This window comes from Geotrypetes seraphini, chromosome 4 (genome assembly GCF_902459505.1).
Source record: "Geotrypetes seraphini chromosome 4, aGeoSer1.1, whole genome shotgun sequence".
NCBI classification, from domain to species: domain Eukaryota; kingdom Metazoa; phylum Chordata; class Amphibia; order Gymnophiona; family Dermophiidae; genus Geotrypetes; species Geotrypetes seraphini.
In genome coordinates, this window is record NC_047087.1 from 281,048,761 (window position 1) to 281,074,699 (window position 25,939).

The following is a 25,939-nucleotide window of genomic DNA, read 5'->3' on the forward strand; positions in this document are numbered from 1 at the left end:
ACAAATTGCCAACCTTCTGATAATGACCCCAGATTACAAAACTTTCAGAAAAGAAATAAAGACTATACTTTTCAAAAAATCCCTGAAAAAGTCCTAACCTCTCAATCTTCCTTCTTTCATCTCTCTAACCTTCTGAACCCCCAAATCAACCTGCTCTACTCTTTTTTCCCCAAAAAGGACCAGAAATCTTTTTGTAAAACACCCTCTTTAACTCTTTTGTAATCCGCTTTGAATTGCAAGGTAATGGTGGAATAGAAATTAGAGAATGACATGGTGGCTGTTACCCGCGGCTAGCGACAGGTAACCTGCCAAAACAGTGAGGAAAAACCTGTGTTCACTGTGGCTATGGGGACAAGGCCATTCACCGCCCCAAGGAGCAGTGAATGGCCTTGTCCCCGCAATTAAGGGAGGGAATGCGTCCGGTCACCTATTGCGTTCCATCTCTACTGCCGCCCTCCTTACTGCCACTGCTGAGTTGAAACAGCTCCCTTTCTCCCTCCCTGCCCCTTACCTTCGTGGCTGCGAGTCTAAATTGCCTTCTTACAGTAGCCAGAGCGTTGAAGCTGCATGTGGCTGCTGTAAAGGTCATCTCTGACGCAACCGGAAGTTGCATCAGAGATGACCTTTAGGGCAGCCAAATGCAACTATAACGCTCCGGCTGCTGTAAGAAGGCAGTTTAGACATCGCCGGCCAAAGGTAAAAGGCAGGAAGGTTTGTCGGACCGGGCCTGTTGTCCAGGAGGGAGGGGAGGGGTGTATGTGAAAGTGCCACGAAGGTAAGGGGCAGGGAGGAGGAAATGTGGTGTGGAGAGGAAAAGACGCTGAAGGGAAATGGGTAAAACAGAGTGGGGAGAAGGACGCTGAACGCACATGGGGAAGACAGAGGGGGGAGAAGGATGCTGAAAGCACATGTGGAAGACAGAGGGGGGAGAAGGACACTGACAGGACATGGGGGAGAAGGACACTGAATGCACATGGGGAAGACAGAGGGGGGAGAAGGATGCTGAAAGCACATGGGGAAGACAGAGGGGGAGAAGGACACTGAAAGGACATGGGGAAGACAGAGTGGGAGAAAACGCTGAAGGGAAATGGGGAAAAGAGAGTGGGAAGAAGACAGAGATGCCAGACTATGAGGGAAGCGGAGGGAAGAATATGGGTGCCAGACCAATTTGGAAGTGGGGGAGAAAGAGAGAGGCACAGTAACAGAGCAAATGGAAGAGGCAGGGAAGAAGACAGAGATGCCAGACTATGGGGGAAGTGGAGGGAAGAAGATGGGTGCCAGACAACAAAGGTAGAAAAAAAAATTCTATTTCTTTTTCTTTTTTTCCTTAAGGATAAAGTAGTATATTGGTTGTGTTGATTTTGCCTGTGGTTTGTTATAAGATGGGAATGTTGCCGGTTTATTTTCAAGGGTCCTTTTATAAAAAAATTAAATAGCATTCTTATAAAATTTATTTGGCTGGGTAAAATTCCCAGAATGGCTTTGGTATCTTTACAAAGGCCAATTTCAGAGGGAGGGGTAAATGTTCCCAATTTTTATAGGTATCATCAAGCCTATATTTTGCGCCAGGGTATGTATTGGGTCCTCCCAGAACTCATGAAAAAGCTCCCAGATTGGTTATGGTTAGAATTAGAGAATCCTTAAATTACGTTTCGTGAATCAACAAACAGTGAATAACTAAACTAAAATATACAGGGTGAGTGAACAATTCACAAGGAGGGGTGTCAGATATGACCAGTCCAAGCAAAAATGCTTTCAAAGGTCTTGCAATTCTTCATTCATCCCCTTCTGTCCTTTTATGTATAATGATTTTAAGCTTTTTAATTTAGTGAATTTTGTGTATATATTCTTGATTATATTCAAAATAATTTTTTCTTGGTTATTTTCTTGTTTATGTTCAAAAGCTTTTTTATAGACTTGTCTTCAATTCAATTCATATAAAAAGACTTATCTTATGAGAACTTGTCTTCATAGGCATAGGTAAAGCCTATCTTGTGTTACCAACGTTCAATTAGTACTCCCCTCTGCCGACGCGTTTCGCAGAGCTTTGTCAAGGCAGGGGTACTGCATGATTGAAAATCTCCTAAATATCTTAAAGAGCGGCTTCTGAAAATTATATTTTGAATATAATCAAGAATATATACACAAAATTCACTAAATTAAAAAGCTTAAAATCATTATACATAAAAGGACAGAAGGGGATGAATGAAGAATTGCAAGACCTTTGAAAGCATTTTTGCTTGGACTGGTCATATCCATTAGAATTAGAGAATGACACGGGGAAAAAAATCTGTCCCCGTCACTGCACCGTCCCCGGCCCACCATCCTCTGCACTGCCCCGTCACCGCCGTTCCCTTCACCGCCCCGTCACCGTCACCGCCATCCCTTTCACCGCCCCGTCACCGCCACTGCCATCCCATTCACCGCCCCGTCACCGTCCCCGTTGCATCCATATAAGCCTTAGTACTGTAATATTTAGCTTATTCCTTTCTTATAAATCAAAGTTCCTGCTGCTGAACTAGAGAAAGAGATGTTCAGCTGGCAGGGCTTTGTTTATAAATTTTTATCAACACAACTAATATACTATTTTATCATAATGCAAAAAATAAATAAATAAATAAATATAATTTTTTTTCCTACCTTTGTTGTCTGGTTTCTGCTTTCCACATCTTCTCATTGAATTCCTTCCATCCACTGTGTGTCTTCTCTCTGCATCTTCCATTTGCTGTTACTGTGCCTCTCCCTTCACCCTCTCCCACAATTGGTCTAGCACCCATCTTCTTCCCTCCGCTCCCCCATAGTCTGGCATCTGTCTTCTTCCCTTCCAGCGTCTTCTCCCCACTCTGCCTTCCACATTTCCCTTCAGGGTCTGTTCCTCTCTACCCTCTTTCAATGTCTGTTCTATTCCTTTCCACCACCACCCTTCCCTCCCTCCTTTATCATCTGTTCCTTTCTACCACCCTTCTTTCATATCTTCTATCAGTACCCCCACCATCACTAGCAGACTCTCTTCTCCCTTACCATGAGCAAATAGAACTTCTGAAAATTTTATTGCTGAGGCATTATTTCTAGTACGCCTTTTTTTCCAGATGGATAATGACATCAATTTTATAATTCTTACTGTCTGCTCTGATTTCATTCACAATTTGGTTTGTGTTTTGTACCTGAGGATTCCATGAGGCATTTAACCTTTTCCTGTCTCTTCTGTGATTTCAAGTTGATTCCTTCAATAATGGAGTCTCAAGGCAGTAGCAGTTTTCTATTTTGGGCTCTTTTGACATGGTTTAAGGGATTTCTTGTACATTTGGTGCTGGTCTTCTTTGATGAGATCACTTCAGAATCTATTTCCAAGGAAGAGAAACTTATGCGCGGCTCTTTTGAAAGTGTTCCGGTCGCCGAAAAAGAAAGCCGGCAAACTAAGGTGAGGTGGAGAGAGGAAGCTGGTTAAACGATCGAGCCGGCGTGCGGGTGGGCAGGTGGGGGCTGCGGGAACCGCACGATCCTTTATGCCTCACTGCGGTGACATGACCATTCACTGCTCCACGGGGCGGTGATGGCCTTGTCCCCGTCCCCGCAGAGGCTGCTAATTTTCATTCCCCGTTTTTGGCGGGCTACCCGCGGCTAAACGCGGTAGCCGCAGGTAAACCGCCACCGTGTCATTCTCTAGTTAGAATGGCAACTCATGTCTCCATTATGCCTTTGCCATGTGCTCAGTATCAAAATGCCTAGTTACAGTAAAGATAACAGAATATTAGCTGATACATAGAAAACATTGTGTTATGTAAGTAATTTAACAACTATTCCAATTCACAAATCTACAAATCAATCTATTTGGCTGAACTCCAAGATTCAAATTGGTGGAGAAAGGCTTGCCTGGAGACATTGGATGATAGCAGGAATGTGTTTATTAGAAGATGTTATTTCTAATGGTAAAATGCTTGAATTTTCACAGTTGCAACATAAATATGGCCTTAATAAATCAGAAAGTTTTGGATGGTTGCAAGTGAAGCATGCCATTCAGGCGGGGTTCCCTGACTGGAAAAACCTTAATAATCAATATAGTATGGAATTCTTATGCTTTCAGGTGGACTTCTTGGGTCACCAGGCCACCCAGTGGTATAAATTACTAACTGGATTTATTAAAAAGAAACCAAACACTGGTCTGAGAGACATTTGGAGCATTGAGATTAAGCATCAAATTACTGCGTCTCAATAGCCACAAATTTGGACTTGGAGGATGAGATGTACAGTGTCGGCATCTATGAGACAAACTTGTTTTTTTCTGTTACATAGAGCATTATGGACCCCTGTCCGGTTACAAAAATTGGATAGCTCTAAGTCTAATAGATGTTGGCACTGTAATCTTGAAGCAGGAACTTTAGACCATTTATTATTCTATTGTCCATTTATTATGAATTTTTGGAAATCAATTTGGGACCAAATTAATTGTTTATTAGACAACCCAGTGGCATTATCATATGATACTGTTATGTTTGGCATGGCAATGAGAGCAAAAAGTCAGATTTCTACAAATAATAATAAATTATTACTTATAATGACTGGGGTTGCCATTCAATAAATTACGTATAATTGGAAAAATTGGAGTAGGTTAAATTATAATTTCTGGTGGAATTCCTTATGTCATGTTTATAAAATGGAGAGATTTATTGCAATACAGCGGGGATGTTTCAGGAAATTTCAAGATGTGTGGGAGCCATTAACAAAGTATTGTACTGATTAGAAGACATTGTTTCCCTTAAATTTACAAGTTAAATTGTGAGGGGGGGGGGGGTAATTTTATTATTACATATTGTACAAGGTATTTGATTATATGATAGGAAAGGGTGGGAAGGGTAGGAGATAAGAGCATACTATTTGTACCATTGATGATTATTAAGTGATATATTTATTATCAATTTGTTTGGATTTATTGTCACACTTATTGTAAGTTTGAAAATGAATAAAGAATTAAAAAAAAAAAAAAAAAAATTATAAACAAAGCCCTGCCAGCTGAACATCTCTTTCTCCTGTTCAGCAGCCAGAACTTTGATTTATAAGGCAGGAATAAGCTAAATATTGCAGTAGAGGCTTGTATGATTGTTGCGGGGATGGTGACAGGGTGGTGAATGGGATGGCAATGACGGTGACAGGGCGGTGAATGGGATGGCAGTGACGGTGATGGGGCAGTGAAGGGAATGGCAGTGATGGGGCGATGAAGGGGACGGTGGGCCAGGGATGGTGCAGTGACCAGGACAGATTTTTTCCCCATGTCATTCTCTAATAGAAATCCCTAATGTAATGTAAGACTCAGAACATTTATAAGCAAACTGAAAATTTATTTAAAAGCATTAAAATCAAGCAGTTACAGATAGGGTCTTTAAGTAAAACTAATAGAATACACTCGACAACATTTCTCTAAGGTTAAATGATTACATTTACTCATAAGTGCTGGTTGAAAAGTCTTTCGAAGGCTGCCCTGTATGCCCGAGCACATGGTTGATGTTGCAGCATGGTGATCCATGGAAAAGAGAAAGAAGTTGGATCGTATCTAGGCTTTATAGATATGGGTGGTTCAAAACTCAGGGGCAGTCTCTGGCACAGAGCAGGGCATCACCTCCAATCATCACAGAGCAGGGCAGTTTTGTCCTCGGTGATGTCATGTTTGAATCTTTTTGCAGACTGGGGGGCAGGGGTACTGGCACAGTCCTTTTACTGACACACCAATGCTTTTGTGTATTGGCCTGAGCTGCTGCATCTAGCCTGCAACACTGTCTGAAGGTTAAAATGGCTCAGTCCTTTTCTTTTATAATAGGTGCTTTTAGCACATCTGGATAAGATGGCCAGCGGCAGGGCTCAAAACTTTTCTTTACTTTAAGTCATTTCAAGCAAACTTAAATAATTTACCTCCAACAACTAAATATAATAATTGGGAATATAACATAAAAGCACACATTCTACTAAGGATGCAATTACTATAATAAACTATATACAAAATACTTATTAAACCTTGAAAGAAAGGAAGAGAAAGAAAAAAGGGGAGAGGGAAAAGAGAGACCAGTTTGTGTACGGTGTGTGGTACATAGTAAAAAGAGACCATTTTGTATACGGAGTGTGGTATCATTTGATAAAGTGGTAATATCATGCTACATACTAGGAGCAACATGGATTTTCACCCATAACCTCAGAGTGCTGAGGCTGTAGTTTTAACTACTACATCACACTCCCCCCCCCACCTACCTTTGCCCAAATCAGGCATCATAAACAACTCAAACAATGCCACAACTGCAATCATGAAAATTATGCTTGCCCTCCAACTGAAATTCCCTACACAAATCATCAAAAGACCTAACACTATTCCCCTGAAATAGCTGATGTACATAGCATACTCCCTTTGCTTGTAAATCCAACCAACTAATGACCCTACCCTGAATCCTACATTCAGGATTACACCACAACGAAATACACAATATTACTTCACAGTGTGCTTGGTAGTGGACAGAGTTTGTGTTGCTGCAGAGCTACCAAGCTACCCAATTCCAAGAGGGATGTTTTAGGCCACTCCTAGCTTTCTAAGAAGCTTATCATGCAGTATTGTGAGACTTGCTGCATGGATTACAGTGGATAGAATCAGGAACTATAAACCTCACACTGCTTTAGGGTATAAATTCAAAACCAGGACTGGAAAAAAATTCTCCCTCCTGGAACTGGGTATTTTGGCAGCTCTGCTGCTCATACTAAGGTGACCTTTGAATTATAATATTTTTTTTCATGGTAAGCTCTGCTATGTCTGCTTGATATTTGCTATTGGGGGAGTTTCTGGCAATGCAGCATGTGCTATAGAAGTGGATCTACAGCAGAGGTAGGGAACTCCGGTCCTCGAGAGCCGTATTCCAGTCGGGTTTTCAGGATTTCCCCAATGAATATGCATTGAAAGCAGTGCATGCAAATAGATCTCATGCATATTCATTGGGTAAATCCTGAAAACCCGACTGGAATACGACTCTCGAGGACCAGAGTTCCCTACCCCTGATCTACAGGGTTAATGTTTGAGATTCTACTTCATTAGAGCCCAGATTTTATTCCCACATAGGGGTATAATGCTTGTCAGTATATTTAATCCTGATGTTTATCATCTTTGGGTATTTTGTACCTAAAAATGTTTAATATGGCAGAGCAAAATGTTTAAAGGTGACTGTGCCTTGTGAGGTAATCAAACATTTACTGGATGCCTGATTTGGGGGAGGGAGAATCTGAAAAAAATTAAAAGGGAGCCCATCCACAAAGGTTTGCCCAGGGCCCTATACGTACAGCCATCTGGAACTCATTCAACAGGTAACAGAGGAGGCTCTCAAAAATCTTGAAAGGCCTACGGCCAACATCCTGCTCCTTCAACCCTTGCCCAGAAAAAGTGCAGATGGCAAGCTGAGGCCTCATTGAAGGAGCCATTAAAACTATCCATTATTCTTTTCTGGAAGGGCAGCTACCAACAGTATTAAAAAAAAAAAAAAAAAAAAGGCTGTGGTGCACCCTCTAATGAAAAAGAGCTCCTTTGAGCAGAGAAGCTGGAATACCACTAGCCAGCATCTCATATTCCTTTTCTGGGAAATTTTATAGAATGGAAAGTCTACACCACACATTATAACAGTACATCATCATTTTAGGAACTGAACCCATTACAGTATTTAATTTTACCGCAAGCCTTTAATAGAACAGCTTTGTTTCATGGACTTATATATCTATGCAAATAATATACAGCTGCTCATACCCAGTGAATCAGATCAACCTACAACTTTGAGTAAATTGACTATCTATCAACTCAGGAATGGTAAAAAATAAAAATAAAATAAAAAAATAAACCCCAACCCCAACAACAACAAATTTTGCCTGAACCTAAGCAAAATAGAGAATGTGTGGGTTCTTAACACACGCAGACAGATATCTGATTGAAATTCCCATTTGGGATGTATGGGATACTACTAGTCTCATTGCTTGCTTTAGTTCCACAAATTCAGGCAATCTTTAAAAACTGCTTTTATCACCTATGACAACTATGAAATCTCATTCCATATATTGAGATGTCTGATCACAGTGGTCTATGTTGATATCACAGCTAGACTACAGTAATGCCCTATATACTATACAGACCATAAAAAGTTTGCACCAGCTTCCTTCCTACAAAAACTGCACTTCTGCCAGTATATTACATAGGGTTACCAGATGTCTGGGAAACCCCGGACATGTCCTCCTTTCCAAAACCCAGCAGATTGTCCAGGTTTTAGAAAACCCCAACAAGCTCCGGCCACATTTGGAGGGCATCTGAGTAAGCATGGACAACGTCACACACATCTGCACATGCTCCAGGCCCTCCAGAAGTGGCCGGAGCTTGTAGGGGAAGGAGAGGAGGTTTGTGGGGGCAGGGATGGAGGCTGAACTCGGAGGGGCTGAAAGTGGAACTGGGCTGGGGCAGGGCCATGTGTCCAGATTTTTGCAGAATGGAGTTTGGCCAAGTGTCTTCGTTTTTTTTAAAGAGGAAATCTGGTAACCCTAAGAAAACTGAATATGAAAATCAGTGCCAAAGATGGATGTAGTGCAAAAGGTGAAGGAGCGGAAAGAAACAGCAAATGTATAAGGAGGCTTTGTTTTCTACTATGCTAGATGAGCCATTGGTCTGACCCAGTATTGCTATTCTTATGCTCTTTGAAGGGTTTTGTATTAGTTCTTGATGTACACTTCTCCCTCCGTATTCGCAGTTTCAGCAATCGCGGTTTTGATTATTCACGGTTTTTAGCTTGTTGGCTCCTCCCTCAAAATTACATCAGCTTGCATAGAGAAATCGCTGATTCCATGTGTTTACAGAGAAAACTGCTGATTCCCAGCACTTTCTTCACCATGTTTTGCCTCTCCTTCAGGAACATGCCAGGTCTCCCACCATGTTATTCACGGTTTCACCATATTCACGATGGTTTTTAATAGAAAACAGCAAATAACATATGAAAAAGTTATTCGCGGTTTTTCTGTATTCACGGGTCTGTTAATCCCTATCACAGTGAATATGGAGGGAGAAGTGTACTTTTTTGGCCCTGAAGGGGATTTTTCTGTAGCCGTTACTGAGGTGACATTTCATCTGCCTTGACCTCTCTGAAAAAAAAAGCAGAATATAAATGATAGTTATTTAAAATTTTCTCTGCATTCAGTGTGCTTTGTGTGGTTACCATTATGTATTGTTAATAAGATTATATTGTGTGCATATGAATGAATGGAAGAAATGGCATTACAATTAGTACTATTATAATGGGGCGGGGTCTGGGGCAGAGCTTGTGTGTGGTCTAGGGTGGAGCTTTTGGGCCCTCTAAACAAAAAAGCATTCAGCTGCCTATGCATAGGGATTTAAGGGGCATCAGAGCATTTGCTGTGTGGCAGCCTCTACAGCTGCCTTGTAAAAAAACAAAACAAACAAACAAAAAAAAAAAACACACCAAACAACAACAAAGGGGGGGGGGGGGGATGGGATTGTGCACATAATTTTGAATTTATTTTTTTTTAGCAGAATTCCACCAGGAGAAACTTTGCACCTGCTTTACAGCAACGTCTGCAGTATAAATCCGTTCTGCTCCATATCACCTCTTTGCTGCATGAATAAAAGTGTCCATGCTGTATTTTTCTCCCAGAAGGGGAGGGAAATCTCCAGCCTCTGATTTTACTCAGGTTAACTATCTGGGCAAAATATTTTCGAACTCTGCTCTAAATTGCTTTCCTGGATCAGAATAAAATCCAGTGGGTCCCTTACTGCCGTTTTTATTGCACCTGTTGATATTTATTTATTTGAATTGGCTCATGCCTTTCATGCCTGGCCGACGCTAAAGAACTTGAAAAGGCACAGTTTAGTCTCCTCCCTCTCACCCTGTCCCACCCCGTTCCCCTTCTTTCTAGAAGTCTGTCGTTTGAAATGTGAAACCTCGGCATTTGTTTCTCCCTCTCGAAGCCCTGCTTTTTTCTTGAGCTGACGAGACAGGAGCGTGCTGCCAGGCCTGCAAGCGAAGAAAAGCCGACTCAGCAAATCAAAGTTCATTGCCTTTGCTGGCTCACCAACTTTGCGCCACAGCCTGCTCTGGCGCGCGCCTGAGAATGCCTGCAGGAGGTGGCCTGTGCTTAGGAAGAGTTCGCGCCACATGGGCCCCTAAAGGCAGCACGAGGGCTCACTGGGCAGCAGTGAGGCCCCTGGAGCTGAAGTATGACGCCGTCGTTGTGGGAGGAGGTAAAAAAAAAGCTGCAGCAAATAAGAGGGGCAGGCAGGGAGACTGGTGCAGAAATGTAATGATCAGTTTTAGTAGTCAGTGAAGCCAGTGCGCTGAAGAAAAGGTGGAGAGCTTCGTGTTTGGGGTAAGAAAGCAAAAGGCGGAAAGTAACGTTTAAAACTTTTAAAGTGTTCAGGCACACACCATTTATTAAAAAAAGGTTTTGCATCATTTTGTGGGTAAAGCCATTTACAATTCAGGCCTGATCTTTTCATTTGAATAGTAACTAGATATGAATTGGATAGAATACAGGATTCCACAGTATCATGACAGCTGCAGTTTGACGAATGTGCATTGTACTGAATGGGAGCCTAGTCAAAGCCATTTTTTATGGGAGCCTAGTCAAAGCCATTTTTTTTTAATGGAAGGAAGACACGTTGAATATTAAGTCAAAACACTACGTATATTTTAAAAAAATCTTCAACTATTAACTTGTTATACTGACTCTAAATATTTAGATTCCATGCCTTTCTCATCTTCAACCCTTCGTCCTCGGATATAAACAAACACAAAGGTTAAATTGTTTTCAAGAAGATTTTCAAAGAATGAAACATAATGGCAAATTTTCAAATGCCATTGAGAGGTAACTGTCTAAACTTTAGCTGTTAGCAGTGGCGTACCTAGCATATGTGACACCCGGGGCCCATTATTTTTTGACACCCTCCCCCACATCTATATGAAAAATATGATTTTTAGTAACAATCTACATATCGCACAACAAGAGTGTACCTAAGAAAAGGCAGCATCTTAAACACTGCAGTGAGCACTAGAACACCAACACATACATTGTAAAACTAAACAAACCAGATCCTGCACAGTCAATTGATCCTGTACAGTGGATGCTATCAGAAAGCCATGCCCTTTTTATGTACACAGACAGATACACCCTCGCCCAATATGGAATAATCACAAACTAAAAATAGAAATATGTAGACAAAAGTTAAACTGAACTGCCAAGAAACCAGACTCTGCATACAATGCAACACCACAAAAACAGTAATACATGTCCTCTAATACTGTGCAAAATATAAAGACAGTAGATGTAAATTTGAAAAAACTGATACATATCAATCACCACTTTACAAATTAACAAATAAAAATAAAACAAATAATGAGAAATAAGAAAATACCATTTTATTGGACTAATCCCCATAAGCTTGGTCCCCATCCCCGCAAACCACCTGATTCCATCCACACAAGCCTTGAATTGTTTTATATTGAACTTATTATATTAAAGTATAAAAAGAAACAATATTCTGTACAATTGTCAATTTATAAATCAGCGTCTTCTCCCCACTCTCTCTTCCCCATTTCCCTTCAGCGTCCTCAGCCCACTCTCTCTCCACTTTCCTTCAGTGCACGCACATAAAAAAAGCAAGTAATTTTATATCATTTTCATTCTATTCATTCATAGAAATTAAAGTCTAAATAATGCCAGTCATAACAAAACATGATTTTACAAAAATAATTCCCTGCACAGTCAAGCCTGCAAGGATTATTAGATGTCTTTCAGCAGCTCCCCTCTCTCCCTCCCCCTTACCGTCGTGGCCAAGTCAAAATGATCTACAACAATAAAATTTTAAAAACACAAAGCACACTGTACGCAGAGAAAATGTTAATTATCATTTATATTCCATGTGTTTTCAAAGAGGTCAAGGCAGATGACTTTATGCAATGTCACCTCAGTAACAACTATACAAAAATAGACAAATATACCCCTTCCCTTTTTACTAAACCGCAATAGCATTTTTTAGTGCAGGGAACTGCGCTGAATGCCCCACACTGCTCTCAACGCACATAGGCTCCCTGCGCTAAAAACTGCTATTGTGGTTTAGTAAAAGGGGCCCATAGTGCTAAATATAGACAGCATATATAAATTCTCAAAACGGACACATTTTGATCACTAAATTGAAAATAAAATCATTTTTCCTACCTTTGTTTGGTAATTTCATCAGTCTCTGGTTGCACTTTATTCTTCTGACTGTGCTTCCAATATTTCTTCCCTTCTTTCAGCCTCCTGTATGCTTCCTCTCCTCCAGACTTCATTCCCTCCCCCAACTTTTTCTTTGTTTCATCCTGTCCCCTTCTTTCTTTCTCTCTCCATGCCCCCTTTCTTTCTGTATGTCTGTCTTTCTCTCTCTCTCTCCGTGCCCCATTTCTTTCTTTCACCCTGCCCCCTTCTTTCTTTCTCTCTCCATACCCCCCTTTCTTTCTCTATGTCTGTCTTTCTCTCTCTTTCCCCATGCCCCATTTTTTTTCTTTTTCACCCTGCCCCCTTTCTTTCTTTCTGGATCCCTATCCCCCCCTTGCTTTCTTTCTGGCTTCCTGGCTGCCCCCCCTTTCTTTCTTTCTCCCTTCCCTCCCCCATGCCACCGCCGCTACCACCACCATGCTGCCACCACTGCTGGGGAAAGGCTGCACTGGCCATCGGAAACAGGCCGACGCCAAATTCGCCCTCCTTCCTTTCCCGCGGGCCGACCAACTCTGGCTGCCTGACGTGCTGGGCCGCCCTCCTCCCTCCCTCCCCACCCCGCGGTGACTGTGCACAGAGAGAGCCGAGAGAGGGAGGGAAGAGCCGCACGAGAGCAGCACCATTAGCAGCAGCAGCTGCCCTGCCCTGCTGTCTCCTCCTTCTACCCTGCCCCATGCTCGAGCGGATCTCGCAGTCCTAACATGGCCACTATCACAACGTGCACCCGCTTCACCGACGACTACCAGCTCTACGAGGAGCTCGGCAAGTACGGGCCACGGGAAGTAGCGCCGCCGCCAAGCTCCGTGTCCTGTGCACGATCCCCAACCTCCGGAGGACGTTCCGGGCCAGCCAGGCAGCGATTGGCTGGCTCAGAACATCCTCTCCGATGTCAGAATTGACGTCGGACGGCTAGAGTTACTTGGCTCAGGGAAGAGAAGCAGCAGGGAGGGAGAATTCGGCGCCTGCTTTCTGTTGACAGTAATGGCAGCCTTTCCACGGCAGCAGCCTATTGCCCGGTAAGTGGCCAGCTGAACACCCCCTCGGGCCTTGCACCTGAGGCGGACCGCCCCCCCCTTGGTACGCCACTGGCTGTTAGCATATTTTCAGTTGAAACCTAATGGCTAAACTGTGGCTGAAATTTTTCCTATATGTAGTGAGCTAAAACTTAATTGTCTAAATTTAGGTTTATTAGCCAATTAAACATGTGATATGTCTGGATTTAAGTGCAGCCCTATGGTGCAAATCTCATGTACCCTTCTGCCCACTGCCCCACAGGTCAGCAATCATGCCCCCCAACTCTAAAATGTTACCTTTCCTACCACTGTTTCCCTCCATTCTAGCAGTGAGCAGAGACTAAGGACCTGTTTTACAAAGCCGCGCCACCGGCCCCGAAGCCCATAGAGATTTAAAGGGCTTCGGGGCTGTTGCTGCGTGGCAAAACAGGCCCTAAGCCTGCATACAGAGAGGTCTCTTTCCTTTTTGGTTCCCATGTGGGGAGCAGGTAAAGTCCTCAAGCTTATTGACAATTATGTAGAGAATGACATGGGGACAAAATTTTCCCCGTCCCCACATGAACTCATTTTCCTATCCTGTCCCCATTCCTGCAAGCTCCGTCTTCATCTGCACAAGTCTCAAACACTTTAAAATCATAAGTGTTTGAGGCTTGTGCAGTTAAGGCAGAGCTTACAGGAATGAGACAAGGACAGCTACAAAACTCGCGGATAGGGGACAGGGAAATTGAGCTCCTGCAGGGACGGGGTCAAATTTGTCCCCGTGTCATTCTCTAGCCCTGGGGATGTGGAAGAAATGTGGGAAAGAGGGAAGGGCTTTGAAGGTTCACAGGGTGGGGAGCTAAGTGGCATTGACATAGTGCCTAGGGATGGTGTCGGTCAAAATCTACAATTGGCTAGTGTATATAAATCATTGCTAGCAAGCTCAGCCATCTTCCCGCCCCGGGATCACACCTGGGGCCACCAAATAAGTTTCACTAGATAACTAGATTTATCCAGTCTGGGGAGGCAGAGTATTCAGTTCACATCTCCACTGAACGCAAATCTCTCTTGTGCATATTCACTAAGGATCTCCTGAAAACCTGACCTGTTAGTGGCTCTCAAGAGCTGGAAGTGAAGCCAAAGGATGTAAGGGATTTGTTAGTGGATGATGGAGCAAGGGAGGACGATAGGCTGGCTGGGATTCTCAGGTCACTCCACTTGGATATTATTTTCAAGGGTTAATAAACAATAGCTGGTGGATATTTACCATTTGAGATAAGTCCTACATCTTTTTTTTTAAAATATTTTATTATTTTACTAGCTGATTACCCGGCGTTGCCCGGATATTTATTTATCCCAAAATGTCCAAACCCCTACATGTCCCACCCCACTATGTCCCACATGTCCCACCCCCCACGTTACCCCCCCACATGTCCCATATGCCCCACCCCCATGTCCCAACCCCCTACCCTCCACATGTCCCAAAGGGATGTCCCTCTCTATGGGGCTGAATTTAGACTTAAACGGCATCGGGAGTGTCGGTATTCATCTCTGCGAGCCCGAAAACTATGGGTTGGACATAAATATCTGTCGCTTTTGATAATTTTAACATATCACCCCCTTCCCACCCCCACAGTATTTTACCCCGTCCCACCTGCACAATATTTTTCCCTAGATAGTAAGTCATATGTGTACCAAGTTTGGTTGAAATCTCTCCATGCGTTTCAGAGTTATGCTGAGTATTCATCTGTGAGCCCGAAAACACTATGGGGTAGATACTAAAATCTGTCATTTTCAATCATTTTTACATATCCCCCCTTCCCACCCCCACAGTGTTTGTCCTCAGATAGTAAGTAATGTGTATGTCAATTTTGGTTGAAATCTGTCCATGCATTGAAGAGTTATGCTGGAACATACATACATACACACACTCACATATATTCAAATTATAATGTGAAATATTTGACAAAATGAATACAATACAACTAACGCAAAACTTGATTATAAACAACATTTTTAGTTTCACCTCCAGGAGCAAGAACATATAAATTCTTGGGTGAACCCACCCTTGAGCAAGCAACATAGAGTTGTGGGCCGCGAGACCCCCAGAACATATCACCCCAGGTAGTGAAGGATCTGCATACCAAGTTTCGTTCAAATCGGTCAAGCCGTTTTTGAATTACTGTGAGAATGGCAGCTTTTTACATATTTTCCATTGACATGAATGGGTGAAATCTGATTTTCTGTTTGTAGCTCCGCCCACGTGTGCAGGTGGGCCGCGAGACCCCCAGAACATATCACCCCAGGTAGTGAGAGATCTGCATACCAAGTTTCGTTCAAATCGGTCAAGCCGTTTTTGAATTACTGTGAGAATGGCAGCTTTTTACATTTTTTCCATTGACATGAATGGGTGAAATCTGATTTTATGTTTGTAGCTCCGCCCACGTGTGCAGGTGGGCCGCGAGACCCCCAGAACATATCATCCCAGGTAGTGAGGGATCTGCATACCAAGTTTCGTTCAAATCGGTCAAGCCGTTTTTGCATGATCGCGGCACATACACACACACATACATACATACACACATACATACCTCCGATTTTATATATATATATATATATATATATATATATATAGATTAAATTACAACAGTGTAATACATTTGGTTAAAAATATCAAGTTCTTACAGAAAATACACCATTTCATATAAATAGTATATAGAAATATAACTATATCCCCCCTACTAACAATAAGTGATAATACTAAACAACTTTATTACTATAATAACAATATTTCATTTCCATTTTCCCAGTATTTTTTCCCTCCCCTACCCCTCCCCCGCCCCGGATGTGTAATGAAAAAACTCAGAAGGCAAAATAGTTTCATTTACTGTGAATCAACAAATAAAGCCAATGGACTCCATATTTTTTAAAATAAAGCACTAAATCCTAAACATTCCGCTTTCATTCTTTCATATTGATACGTAGTACATACAGTTGTCCACCAAAATGTATAATTTAATCTATCATGGCTTTTCCAATTCTTTGTGATCAATTCTAGTCAAAATCAAGAGAAATCCTACATCTTATTGTTTGGACCCCCTGCCCCTTGGTTGTGATGAAGGTGGCACTTGCAGAATTAGCTAATAGGTTACTGAGAATTGTCAATGCTTCTATGGAGTATTGAGTTTTCTTTCCTTACCTTAAAAAAAAAAGCTGTAGGTAGGTCAGAGTTGAAAAGGCCTTTTCCTTGGATCCTACTATAGTTGAGAATTATAGACATTTCTATTTTACTGTTTCTGGGTAAGATTATTTGAGAAGGTGGTTAGTGCCAATTGTCAGTTCTTGGAGAGGTGCTCCATGCTTAGTAATTTCCAATCCAGTTTTCAGAGGCATTACAGCACAGAAACTTATTGGTTTCATTGCTGGACAAAGTGTACAAGATATGGGCATCAGGGGAATCGTTTGGTTATTGTCTTGTTGAATTTAACTGATTTTGATACAGTGCAGAATGATTTGTTGAAAAGATGACGGTTGTAGAATGTAGAAATTGGAGGAAGTGGTTTTCTTCTTTTCTGGATGCTGGAATACAACAGATAGCTCTGGGATCAAGTTCTATCTCAGCTGCGACAGTTGCAGTGTGGGGTACCACAAGGGTCAGTTCATTCCCTGATTTTATTTAATATTTTTTCTCTAGCTTTTGTGTGAGATCCTTAATTCTGCTGGTTTTAAGATATCCTATCTTTGCTGTTGATGTCCAAATGTTTCTTCCATTTGGAAAATCATGATGGGAGGAAATACAGATGATGAATCAAGGACTGGAAAAGGTAGGCCTGTGGTGACCAATATATTCCAGCAGAATATGTTGAAATTGAATTGGAGGTTCTTATTGGTAAAATATGGTGCAGACTAGAATCTTATGATTTAAGTGGACAGTGAGACCTTGCGAAATAAGGCAGAGGTTGTAAAATTTAGGGATTTGGCTGGATACCCAGATGCACCCAACACGTTCTCTGGATGTCAGTAATGTCCAGTCTTCTAACTTGTAATCCGCTTAGAACCGCAAGGCACAAGCGGAATAGAAATCACTAATGTAATGTAATGTCTCAGCAATTGTTTTAAGCTTATATTCGCAGATCTGCCAAAATCAGGTCGTGGACATGGTCAAGAATTTCAGGAGTTGACACCATTTGAGGCCTCCCAGACCTTCTTCCGTCTTCAGTCTTGAAATCTCCACGCTGAAAGTTTGCCCACCACTTCTTCACTGTGGAGTATGATAGGCATTTGTGACTCAATGTTTGTATCATATATTAATGGATTTCCTTAGGAGTTTTCTTCTGCAGGAATGGGAACTTCATGACAGCTTGGAGTTCCACACTTGAAAATTCCACACTTTTCATTGACATGGTTCAATCAATAATCTGAAACAATGTCAAAACATAACATTACGATTCTGCAAATTGGCACTTTGCAAAATAAAATACTCTTTTCAGCTACAAAGGCAAAATAACACTCTGAATTTAAGAAGTTGGTTGGGCTGAGAACTTTCAGCACCCTCCCCCCTCGCAGCACAGCTTTGTAAAAGGGCTTTTTTTAATCAGGTGGGGGAATTTCATGATTGGACCTTGGATTATCCTAGATAAACGCCAAGATGGGCAAGTTTTTCACTAATAAAGGAAAACGGAAGACAAGGGGATCCTGATAGAATCATAAATTCCTGCCTGCAGCCTGTATATTCCTTGAATTGATCTCTGAAAGGGGCAGGCAAGAGGAGTCCTTCACTCCTCCCTCCTACTTCACCAAGTCGAAGGATTCCTCCCTGAAACATTCTGCCTATTTCTTTTTCTCTTTTATGAGATTGGCTGTTAAGAGAATCTGGCTACAAAGTGAAAGTATCAGTGGGTACAACCTTCAGTGAAGCAAAAGAATACAATGCAACAAACCTCTGTAATTTCAGTTTATGGAGGAGACGCTATTTGCCTTTAGGTCTCCATTCCTTCCATCTTGTCCTTTTCCAGAGCAAACTGATATGAAGGCATAATCATGACTCTCAGAGGATAGAGACTGGCTTTGGCTTGCTGCAATGGATATTGTCATGGAAGCACCCCTGCTACTTTTCTGAATGCAGTACTTTTCCTCCAAGAAATCAAGCATGCAAGACTTCCATAGGTCAGCATATGTTTAAATCTTGTTGACAGTCTTCATGGTTGTATTTGGTAATGGTAAAGGAATTATATACATAGTCCAAGGTAGGGGTGGACCTTCTCAAGTCATTTGCAAGTCACCTTTGAGATCCTAGTACATGCCCATTTCCTTCTGAATTTCAAAAAAGGTCTTGTCTAGTTATATGCCCAATAAGGCACAGTAGCCTCTAAGAAGGCATTGATTTCAGGAGACATTAAGGAGATGCTCAAGTTGGGCCATTCATTCTGTAGGAAACTAGCCTAGTTTTACTCTTGGTATAGGGCAGTGTTTCCCAACTTCTTCAAGCCAAGTATCCCCTAGATCAGTGGCCTCAAACTCAAACCCTTTGCAGGGCCATATTTTGGATTTGTAGGTACTTGGCGGGCCTCAGAAAAAATATTATTAAAGAACTGACAGTTTTGCATGAGGTAAAAAAGAAACAAAAACTCTACTTTTCAAAAAATACATAAAACCTATATAACATAACCAGATCCATCCCAAGCTTCACCCACAATTACTATCTATTCCTTAGCAAATCAAAAAAGCTCAAACTTTTCCTAATGTATTTCCTACATTGCTGCACGCGCTAGACCTTAACACCAGCATTGAGCTGGCGTTAGTTCTAGAAGCGTAGAGCGCAGTAATTTCCTGTGTGCGCTATAAACGCTAGCGCACCTTAGTAAAAGGAGCCCGAAGTCCTAAAACACTAATACAATGCCTAGTGGGAGAACAACAGTGGGACTGCTACAAGATTTCTACACAGAAACATTTCAGCTAATAAATACTTTTTTCTACCTTTGTTTGAGTATTTTATTTTTTTGATTCGATTTGTTTTTTCTCTATTTTTTTTCTTCTGTCTTTGCAGGGTATCCTGTCCATTTGACACATCTCTCTCCATGTTCACATCCATCTTCCCTCAGCATCCCTATCTATCGTGTCCAGCATCTACCTCCGTGTCCTAGTCCCTTTATACCTCTGAGATCATGTCCCATCCCCTCTCCATCCAACATTCCCCCTCTGTGTGTTTGTACTTATCCTCCCTCCATGCCTAGTATCTATTCTCTGGGCATCACCTCTCTGTTCTTTTCTGCTTACATCCCCCACCCTGTGGTTTGCATGTCTCCCTCTCTGTTCCTTATTCTTTCCTTGCAATCCACATCTCTCCTTCCCCGAGTCCAATATTCCCTCTTCCCCTGATCCAGTCTCTCTCTTTGTCCTTCTCCACTGCCCTCCCCCCAATCCAGCACCACCTTCCCTCCTACTCTAAGTCCAGCAACATCTCTCCCCCTCTTCTCTGTCCCTAGTTCAGCAGCACCTTCCCCTCTCACCTTCCCCCAATACCCAGGTCCAGCAGCACCTTCCCCTCTCACCTTCCCCCAATACCCAGGTTCAGCAGCACCTTTCCTTCTCACCTCCCATGTCCAGCAACATCTATGCCCTCCGACTGGCAGCAGCATATCACCCTTCCCACTAACTAGCAGCAGCACCACCACCACCTCTCCCTTCCCCACCCACCCAGCAGCAGCACCTCCTATCCTTTCCTTCCCCACCCTGACTAGCAGCAGTTCTATTATAACTTGCCTGCGTAGCCACCAGCGTTAGTGCTGTGATTCCCTCTGGCAGCCTCACAGCGTTTGCTAGTCCGGGTCCGCCTCCAAGGAAGTTGCATCATTGGAGGTGGGCTGGCCTAGCAAACACCGCGAGGCTGCCAGAGGGAATTATTGAACTAACGGTGGCAGCTATGCAGGCAAGTTATAATGGAGACAGCATCAGGAGGTAGGATAGATAAAACAGCAGCGTTAGTACTGGGGACCTTTGGTATAGGGTATATCTAATTACTGGGTTAGTAACTAAATAGTATGTAGCAAAGCTTGTGACTGCATCCAGTTTATCTGTGGTGATGATCTAACCAAACCGTATCGACCCTTCCCAGATCCCGACACATACTATAGCTATCAACCTTGTAATCTCCCTGGGAATGCCCAAACTAATTTCTTGTTGTAAACCGCCTAGAACTGAAAGGTGTTGGCGGGATAGAAGACACTAATGTAATGTAATGTAATGATGGATAGGAAGCCTAAAATATATCAATTGCCTTCTGCTGTCTTTAGCCTTGATATAGGTTACTGAGGAGCTAAAGACTGCACTAGACTTGTATAAGGGGAATGAAGAAAGTTTTGCTTTCTTTTTCTGTCTCCATCTGTTAGCAGGGGGACATAAACCACTTACCTCAATTAGTCTGACAGGAGTAAGGGAAATAAAATTAATTGATTAATTAAAATTTAACTTTTTCATTCTGTGTATATGCAGCACTATGCACATACACATGCGAAAAGGGCAAATGGAATGCTAGGAATGATTAAGAAGGGGATCACAAACAGATCTGAAAAGGTTATTATGCCGTTATACTGGGCCATGGTACGCCCCCACCTGGAATACTGCATCCAACACTGGTCGCTGTACATGAAAAAGGACATAGTACTACTCGAAAGGGTCCAGAGAAGAGTGACGAAAATGGTTAAGGGACTGGAGGAGTTGACGTACAATGAGAGGCTAGAGAAACTGGGCCTCTTCTCCCTTGAAAAGAGGAGACTGAGAGGGGACATGATTGAAACATTCACGATATTGAAGGGAATTGACTTAGTAGAGAAAGAGAGACTGTTCACCCTCTTCATGGTGAAGAGAACAAGAGGGCAGTCACTAAAGTTAGAAGGGAAAAGATTCCGTACAAAGTTCTTCTTCACCCAGAGAGTGGTAGAAATCTGGAACGCTCTTCCAGAGGCTGTTATAGGGGAAAGCACCCTTCAGGGATTCAAGAAAAGGTTGGATAAGTTCCTACTGGAACAGAACATGCGCAAGTAAGGCTAGACTCAAATAGGGCACTGGTCTTTGACCTAATGGCCACCGTGTGAGCAGACTGCTGGGCACGATGGACCACTGGTCTGACCCAGCAGCGGCAAATCTTATGTTCTTCTGAACTGAGGCATGCATTCTTTCTGCATGTTGCCCCTTTAAACCTCAGTGATTGTTATTGATACATTTCTATTTTTTCCTCTCTTTTGCAGGACACAATGGATTAGTAGCGGTAAGTATTATAATGTTGTTTGTAAACAAGAGAAACTTTGTTTTCAACAAATTGTCTATTTAAGGAAAACTTAATTAAAAAAATTATTAAGGAAGTTTTTCCCATGATATTTTTTTTTTAAAATAATTCTTTATTGATTTTCAAACGTTAATAGTGCAATACAAATAATTAAAGCATTAACACTAGAGAAAACTTTAAATACATAAACAATTCAAAATACAATAATTTCCTTCCCCCTCCCCTCATAATTAAAACAAAAAGAAGTACATATATAATTCCAATAATATTGATAACTAATTATAACAAAACAATAACTGCATTCATAAGAAAACCACAATATCCCTCCCCACCCCCTCCCTCTACCTTGAATGTGCTTATTTAAGGGGGGAAAATTATTTTCAATCTTTACAGTATCTTGTTAATGGCTCCCAAATATCTTGAAACTCTGCAAAATTCCCCTGCTGCATAGCTAGTACCCTTTTCCATTTTATATATATGACATAATGAATTCCACCAAAAGCTATAGTTCAGCCTATCCCAATTTTTCCAATTATATGTAATCTGTTTTATGGCAATCCCTGTCATAATAAGTAGAAGCGTATTATTATTAGAGGAAATTTGGTTCTTAGTCCTCATTGATATGCCAAACAAAACAGTATCATAAAATATTGCCACTGGATTATCTAGCAAATTATTTATTTGACCCCATATTGATTTCCAAAAAGCAAGTATCAATGGACAATAGAAAAACAAATGATCTAATGTCCCAGCTTCAAGGTGACAGTGCCAGCATCTATTAGAGCTATCTAACTTCTGTAAATGAACCGGGGTCCAAAATGCTCTATGTAACAGAAAAAAACAAGTTTGTCTCATAGATGCAGACACTGTACATCTCATCCTCCAAGCCCAAATACAGTGGCCATTGAGATGCAGTAATCTGATGCTTGATCTCAATGCTCCAAATGTCCCGAAGACCAGTTTTTGTTTTCTTATTCAAAAATCCAGATATTAATTTATACCACTGAGCGGCCTGGTGTCCCAGGAAGTCCACCTGAAAACATAAGATCGGCATACTATACCGATTACTAAGATTTTAAAGTGTGTGCACACACTTCATTTTGAAACTGGTTCTGGGTATAAAGGGCCCGTTATTTAGACTGTGGGAGTTAGACGAACTGACTTCCGCAGTTGCCAGGCCATTTCCAGTGACTAGCATTGAATATCTGGTCTATTTTTAGCTGCTGTAAACTTAGCCAGTTAAATTGATATTAAGCATTGGCTGGCTAAGTTTACATAAGAACATAAGAATTGTCATACTGGGGACAGACCAAAGGTCCATCAAGCCCAGTATCCTGTTTCCAAGTGGCCAACTCTAAGGATTCACTGTCTACCTGTGGGTGTTATAGCGGCCAAAGATAGACCAGCTATTTAAGTGGCCCAATTTGGTAGCTAGTTAACCAACCAGCCCTTTAAATTTCATGGATAACCAACTAGCTGCTGAGAGCTAATATTCAGTGGTCATTTCACGTTGAATATTAGTGCATAGCCAACTATGTGCTATTTAAGCGACCAGGAGCCTTTCCTTGCCAGTTAAATAACACTGAATATTGGGAAGAAGGATTTTTGTGTCTGTTTTTCTGTGGATTTTTTTTTCATAGATATTAACATTTTTAGAGTAGAATGTGCAGTCTACATGCGCAGTATGGGCACTACCTAAAGATTTAAAGTGACAGTGTACTTTGCAGCGTCATACTGCCTTCTGTGAGTAATGTTACCCACATGTGAGAATATAATACCTGCTTATCCTTGGAGAATACATCCCTCCTTTGGAAATGCTTCTACTAAAAGCAAATCAAAGTATGTGTGTTGTAGAGCAACATGAGCACTTCTGTCATCATTAAGGGAGGATAACATTCATTCAGAAGGTCAGCTTTGGAAATTGCCTTCTTGAAGTCTGCATTCTAAAAAATTTAGTTTTGAAGATACGAGGGTTGATTCATAAGTCATGGCAACTATTTTCTCTCTAAAATACGCCAGCACTAGAAATCTAATAAATACGTTTGAACAACATGTCACCTAGTCTAACTGGGGGTAAAGATCCCCCAAGGTCTCGCAGAACTTTATAAATTGAATATAGAGCCTCTTTTGATTAAAACTGCCCAGAAACGTAATATACAGCGCTCTTACCCTTTATCCTTGTTGAGCAGAATAGCTTTGTATAATATGCTGGTAGTGCTTCAATGTACCTGCTTCAGATGCTTCCATTGATGCTATTAGCAAGCATGACAATCAACATCATAAATCTCTATTTACTTATAAAGTGGTGTTGTACACTGTAGGCCATAATAAAACCATGCTTTCAAATGTCATGGTTTTTTTTGTTGTTGTTGTTTCTCCCCCTACCAGAGATGCCTGCACTTATCTCTTATCTGGTGGCAACATGAAAAAGTACTAGCCACACACACTTTCCAGTGTTGTCACATTTCAAGAGAAAAAAAATAGTTTCCATGACTTATAAATCAACCCTCATATATTGACAACAGTTACCTTAACATCTATAATTTAGCAAGCATAGCAAACTATCATTAGGACTGGTCCAAGGGTATTTGATGTCCAAGGTAAACCCTCCTCCATAGTCCAGCATCTCCTTTTCCCTCCAGTAGTCAGCTTCGGCCCTTCCCCTAATCAAGGTAACAGCATTCCCCTTCTCCTTTCTACCCACCCCAGGTGACCAACAACCCCTTTTTCTCTCTCTTATCTCCACCTCTAGGAGTGGGTCAAGGTCATACTCTGCTCCCCTTTCACAGTCCAGCATTTGTCTTCCTCAGGTAGCCAGCATCCATCTTTCCCTCACCAAGGTGGCCCTTACTTCCAGCTCAGGTGTCCTGCATCTTTGCTCTCTTCCCTACTCCCTTGGATCCACTAATACCTCCCCTCTCCTTTCCTTCCCTATACCCCCCAGTCCAACTGCTCCTTCCCCCTCTTTTCCCTTCCTCTCAGATCCAGTAAATTATCTGCCCTTTACTCCTGTGGTCAGCCTCTCTCCATCCTCCTTCCTCTGTTGCCGTCGCTCTAGCCCAGGGCTGCCCAAGTCCGGTCCTCGAGATCTACTGGCAGACAAGGTTTTCAGGATATCCACAGTGAACATGCATGGGAGAGATTTGCATACCAAGAAGGCAGTGCAGGCAAATCTCTTTCATGCATATTCATTGTGGATATCCTGAAAACCTGGCCTGCCAGTAGATCTCGAGGACCAGACTTGGGCAGCCCTGCTCTAGCCCAACCTCTTCCCAGGCCACTACAAAAAGGTATCGACACTGGAGCAGAGCTTTCCAGTAGAGGCCAAGTCCTGCTCTCCTTTTGACACATTTCCTATTGGGAGAGTAGAATGCAGGCAGCTCTTGAGTGGGATTGTACTGGAAGTCTCCATGCTAGTCCTGAAACCTTTGAAGTGATTTGGGAAGTAGTAGAACAACAGTGACGGCAGAGGGAAGAGCAGGGAGAGAGGGACTAAGTAAGGAAGGGGAGACAAGAGGATACTTTTCTTGCTGCACCACTTCAAGCCCCAAATTCTACAGCCCTAGGTAGACGCCTAGTCCAGCTAATGGTAGGGCAGGGCCAGCCCTGACCACCATTATATGATGCAGTGTTTCTTCAGAAGAAGGACAACATTGTCATATGATAGCTGGGAAAGAAAATCAGCACTGGATAGATGGCAAGAAATGACAGTCTAAATATCCTCCCCCAGGTTTTGATATCCTTGACTATTTTGTTTGTTATTTGAGATAGTGGGAGCTGAAGCTTGAGATAATCTGGAGATATTTGCTTTTGTCACTTCCAGTAACCATTGTGCTCTTATATTAGGCAGCTTACCTACAGAAATCTGGAGTGAACACAGTAGTGCTGGAGAGGCGGCATGTGATTGGAGGAGCTGCAGTGACCGAGGAAATTGTTCCAGGCAAGGACTGAAGTTAATTTATATGTTTTTTTTTGGAAGTTCAAAATTTCTATTTAAACTGAAAAAGAATACTTTCTACATGGATTGAGTAAGAGACAGATGAGGCATATTGTTGGGTGTTTATAATGTACCTGGAAAGAAAACATCAAAGCATGATTGCAGATAAAATCCAAATGGCCCATTCAGTCAGCCCTTCCACAACATCCATTATCCCATCCTCTCCCTAAGAGATCCCATATGCCTGTCCCACGCTTTCGTGAATTCTGACAGTTTTTGTCTCCACCACCTCTACCAGGAGACTATTCCAGGCATCTACCATGCTTTCTGTAAAAAGTATTTCCTTAGATTTCTCCTGAGCCTATCACCTCTTAACTTCATCCTATGCCTTCTCGTTACGGAGCTTCCTTTCCAATGAAAGAGATTATCCTCATGCACATTTATACCATGTAGATATTT

At 42.0% G+C, this 25,939-nt stretch overlaps 1 protein-coding gene across 4 annotated transcripts in view; it reads left to right on the top strand.

Annotated features, from left to right (window-relative positions):
- The first annotated feature begins 9,547 nt into the window (after nt 1-9,547).
- Nucleotides 9,548-25,939, top strand: part of PYROXD2 (pyridine nucleotide-disulphide oxidoreductase domain 2) — a 147,380-nt gene continuing 130,988 nt past the window's right edge. For 3 of the 4 annotated variants that reach the window (XM_033941060.1, XM_033941061.1, XM_033941063.1), the window contains exons 1-3: nt 9,548-10,255; nt 21,506-21,525; nt 25,390-25,483. In XM_033941060.1, the coding sequence (XP_033796951.1) occupies nt 10,126-10,255; nt 21,506-21,525; nt 25,390-25,483 (244 nt within the window). In that variant the 5' untranslated portion in view covers nt 9,548-10,125. The remainder of the gene's footprint in view (nt 10,256-21,505; nt 21,526-25,389; nt 25,484-25,939) is intronic. The other variant, XM_033941062.1, reaches the window with a different exon arrangement.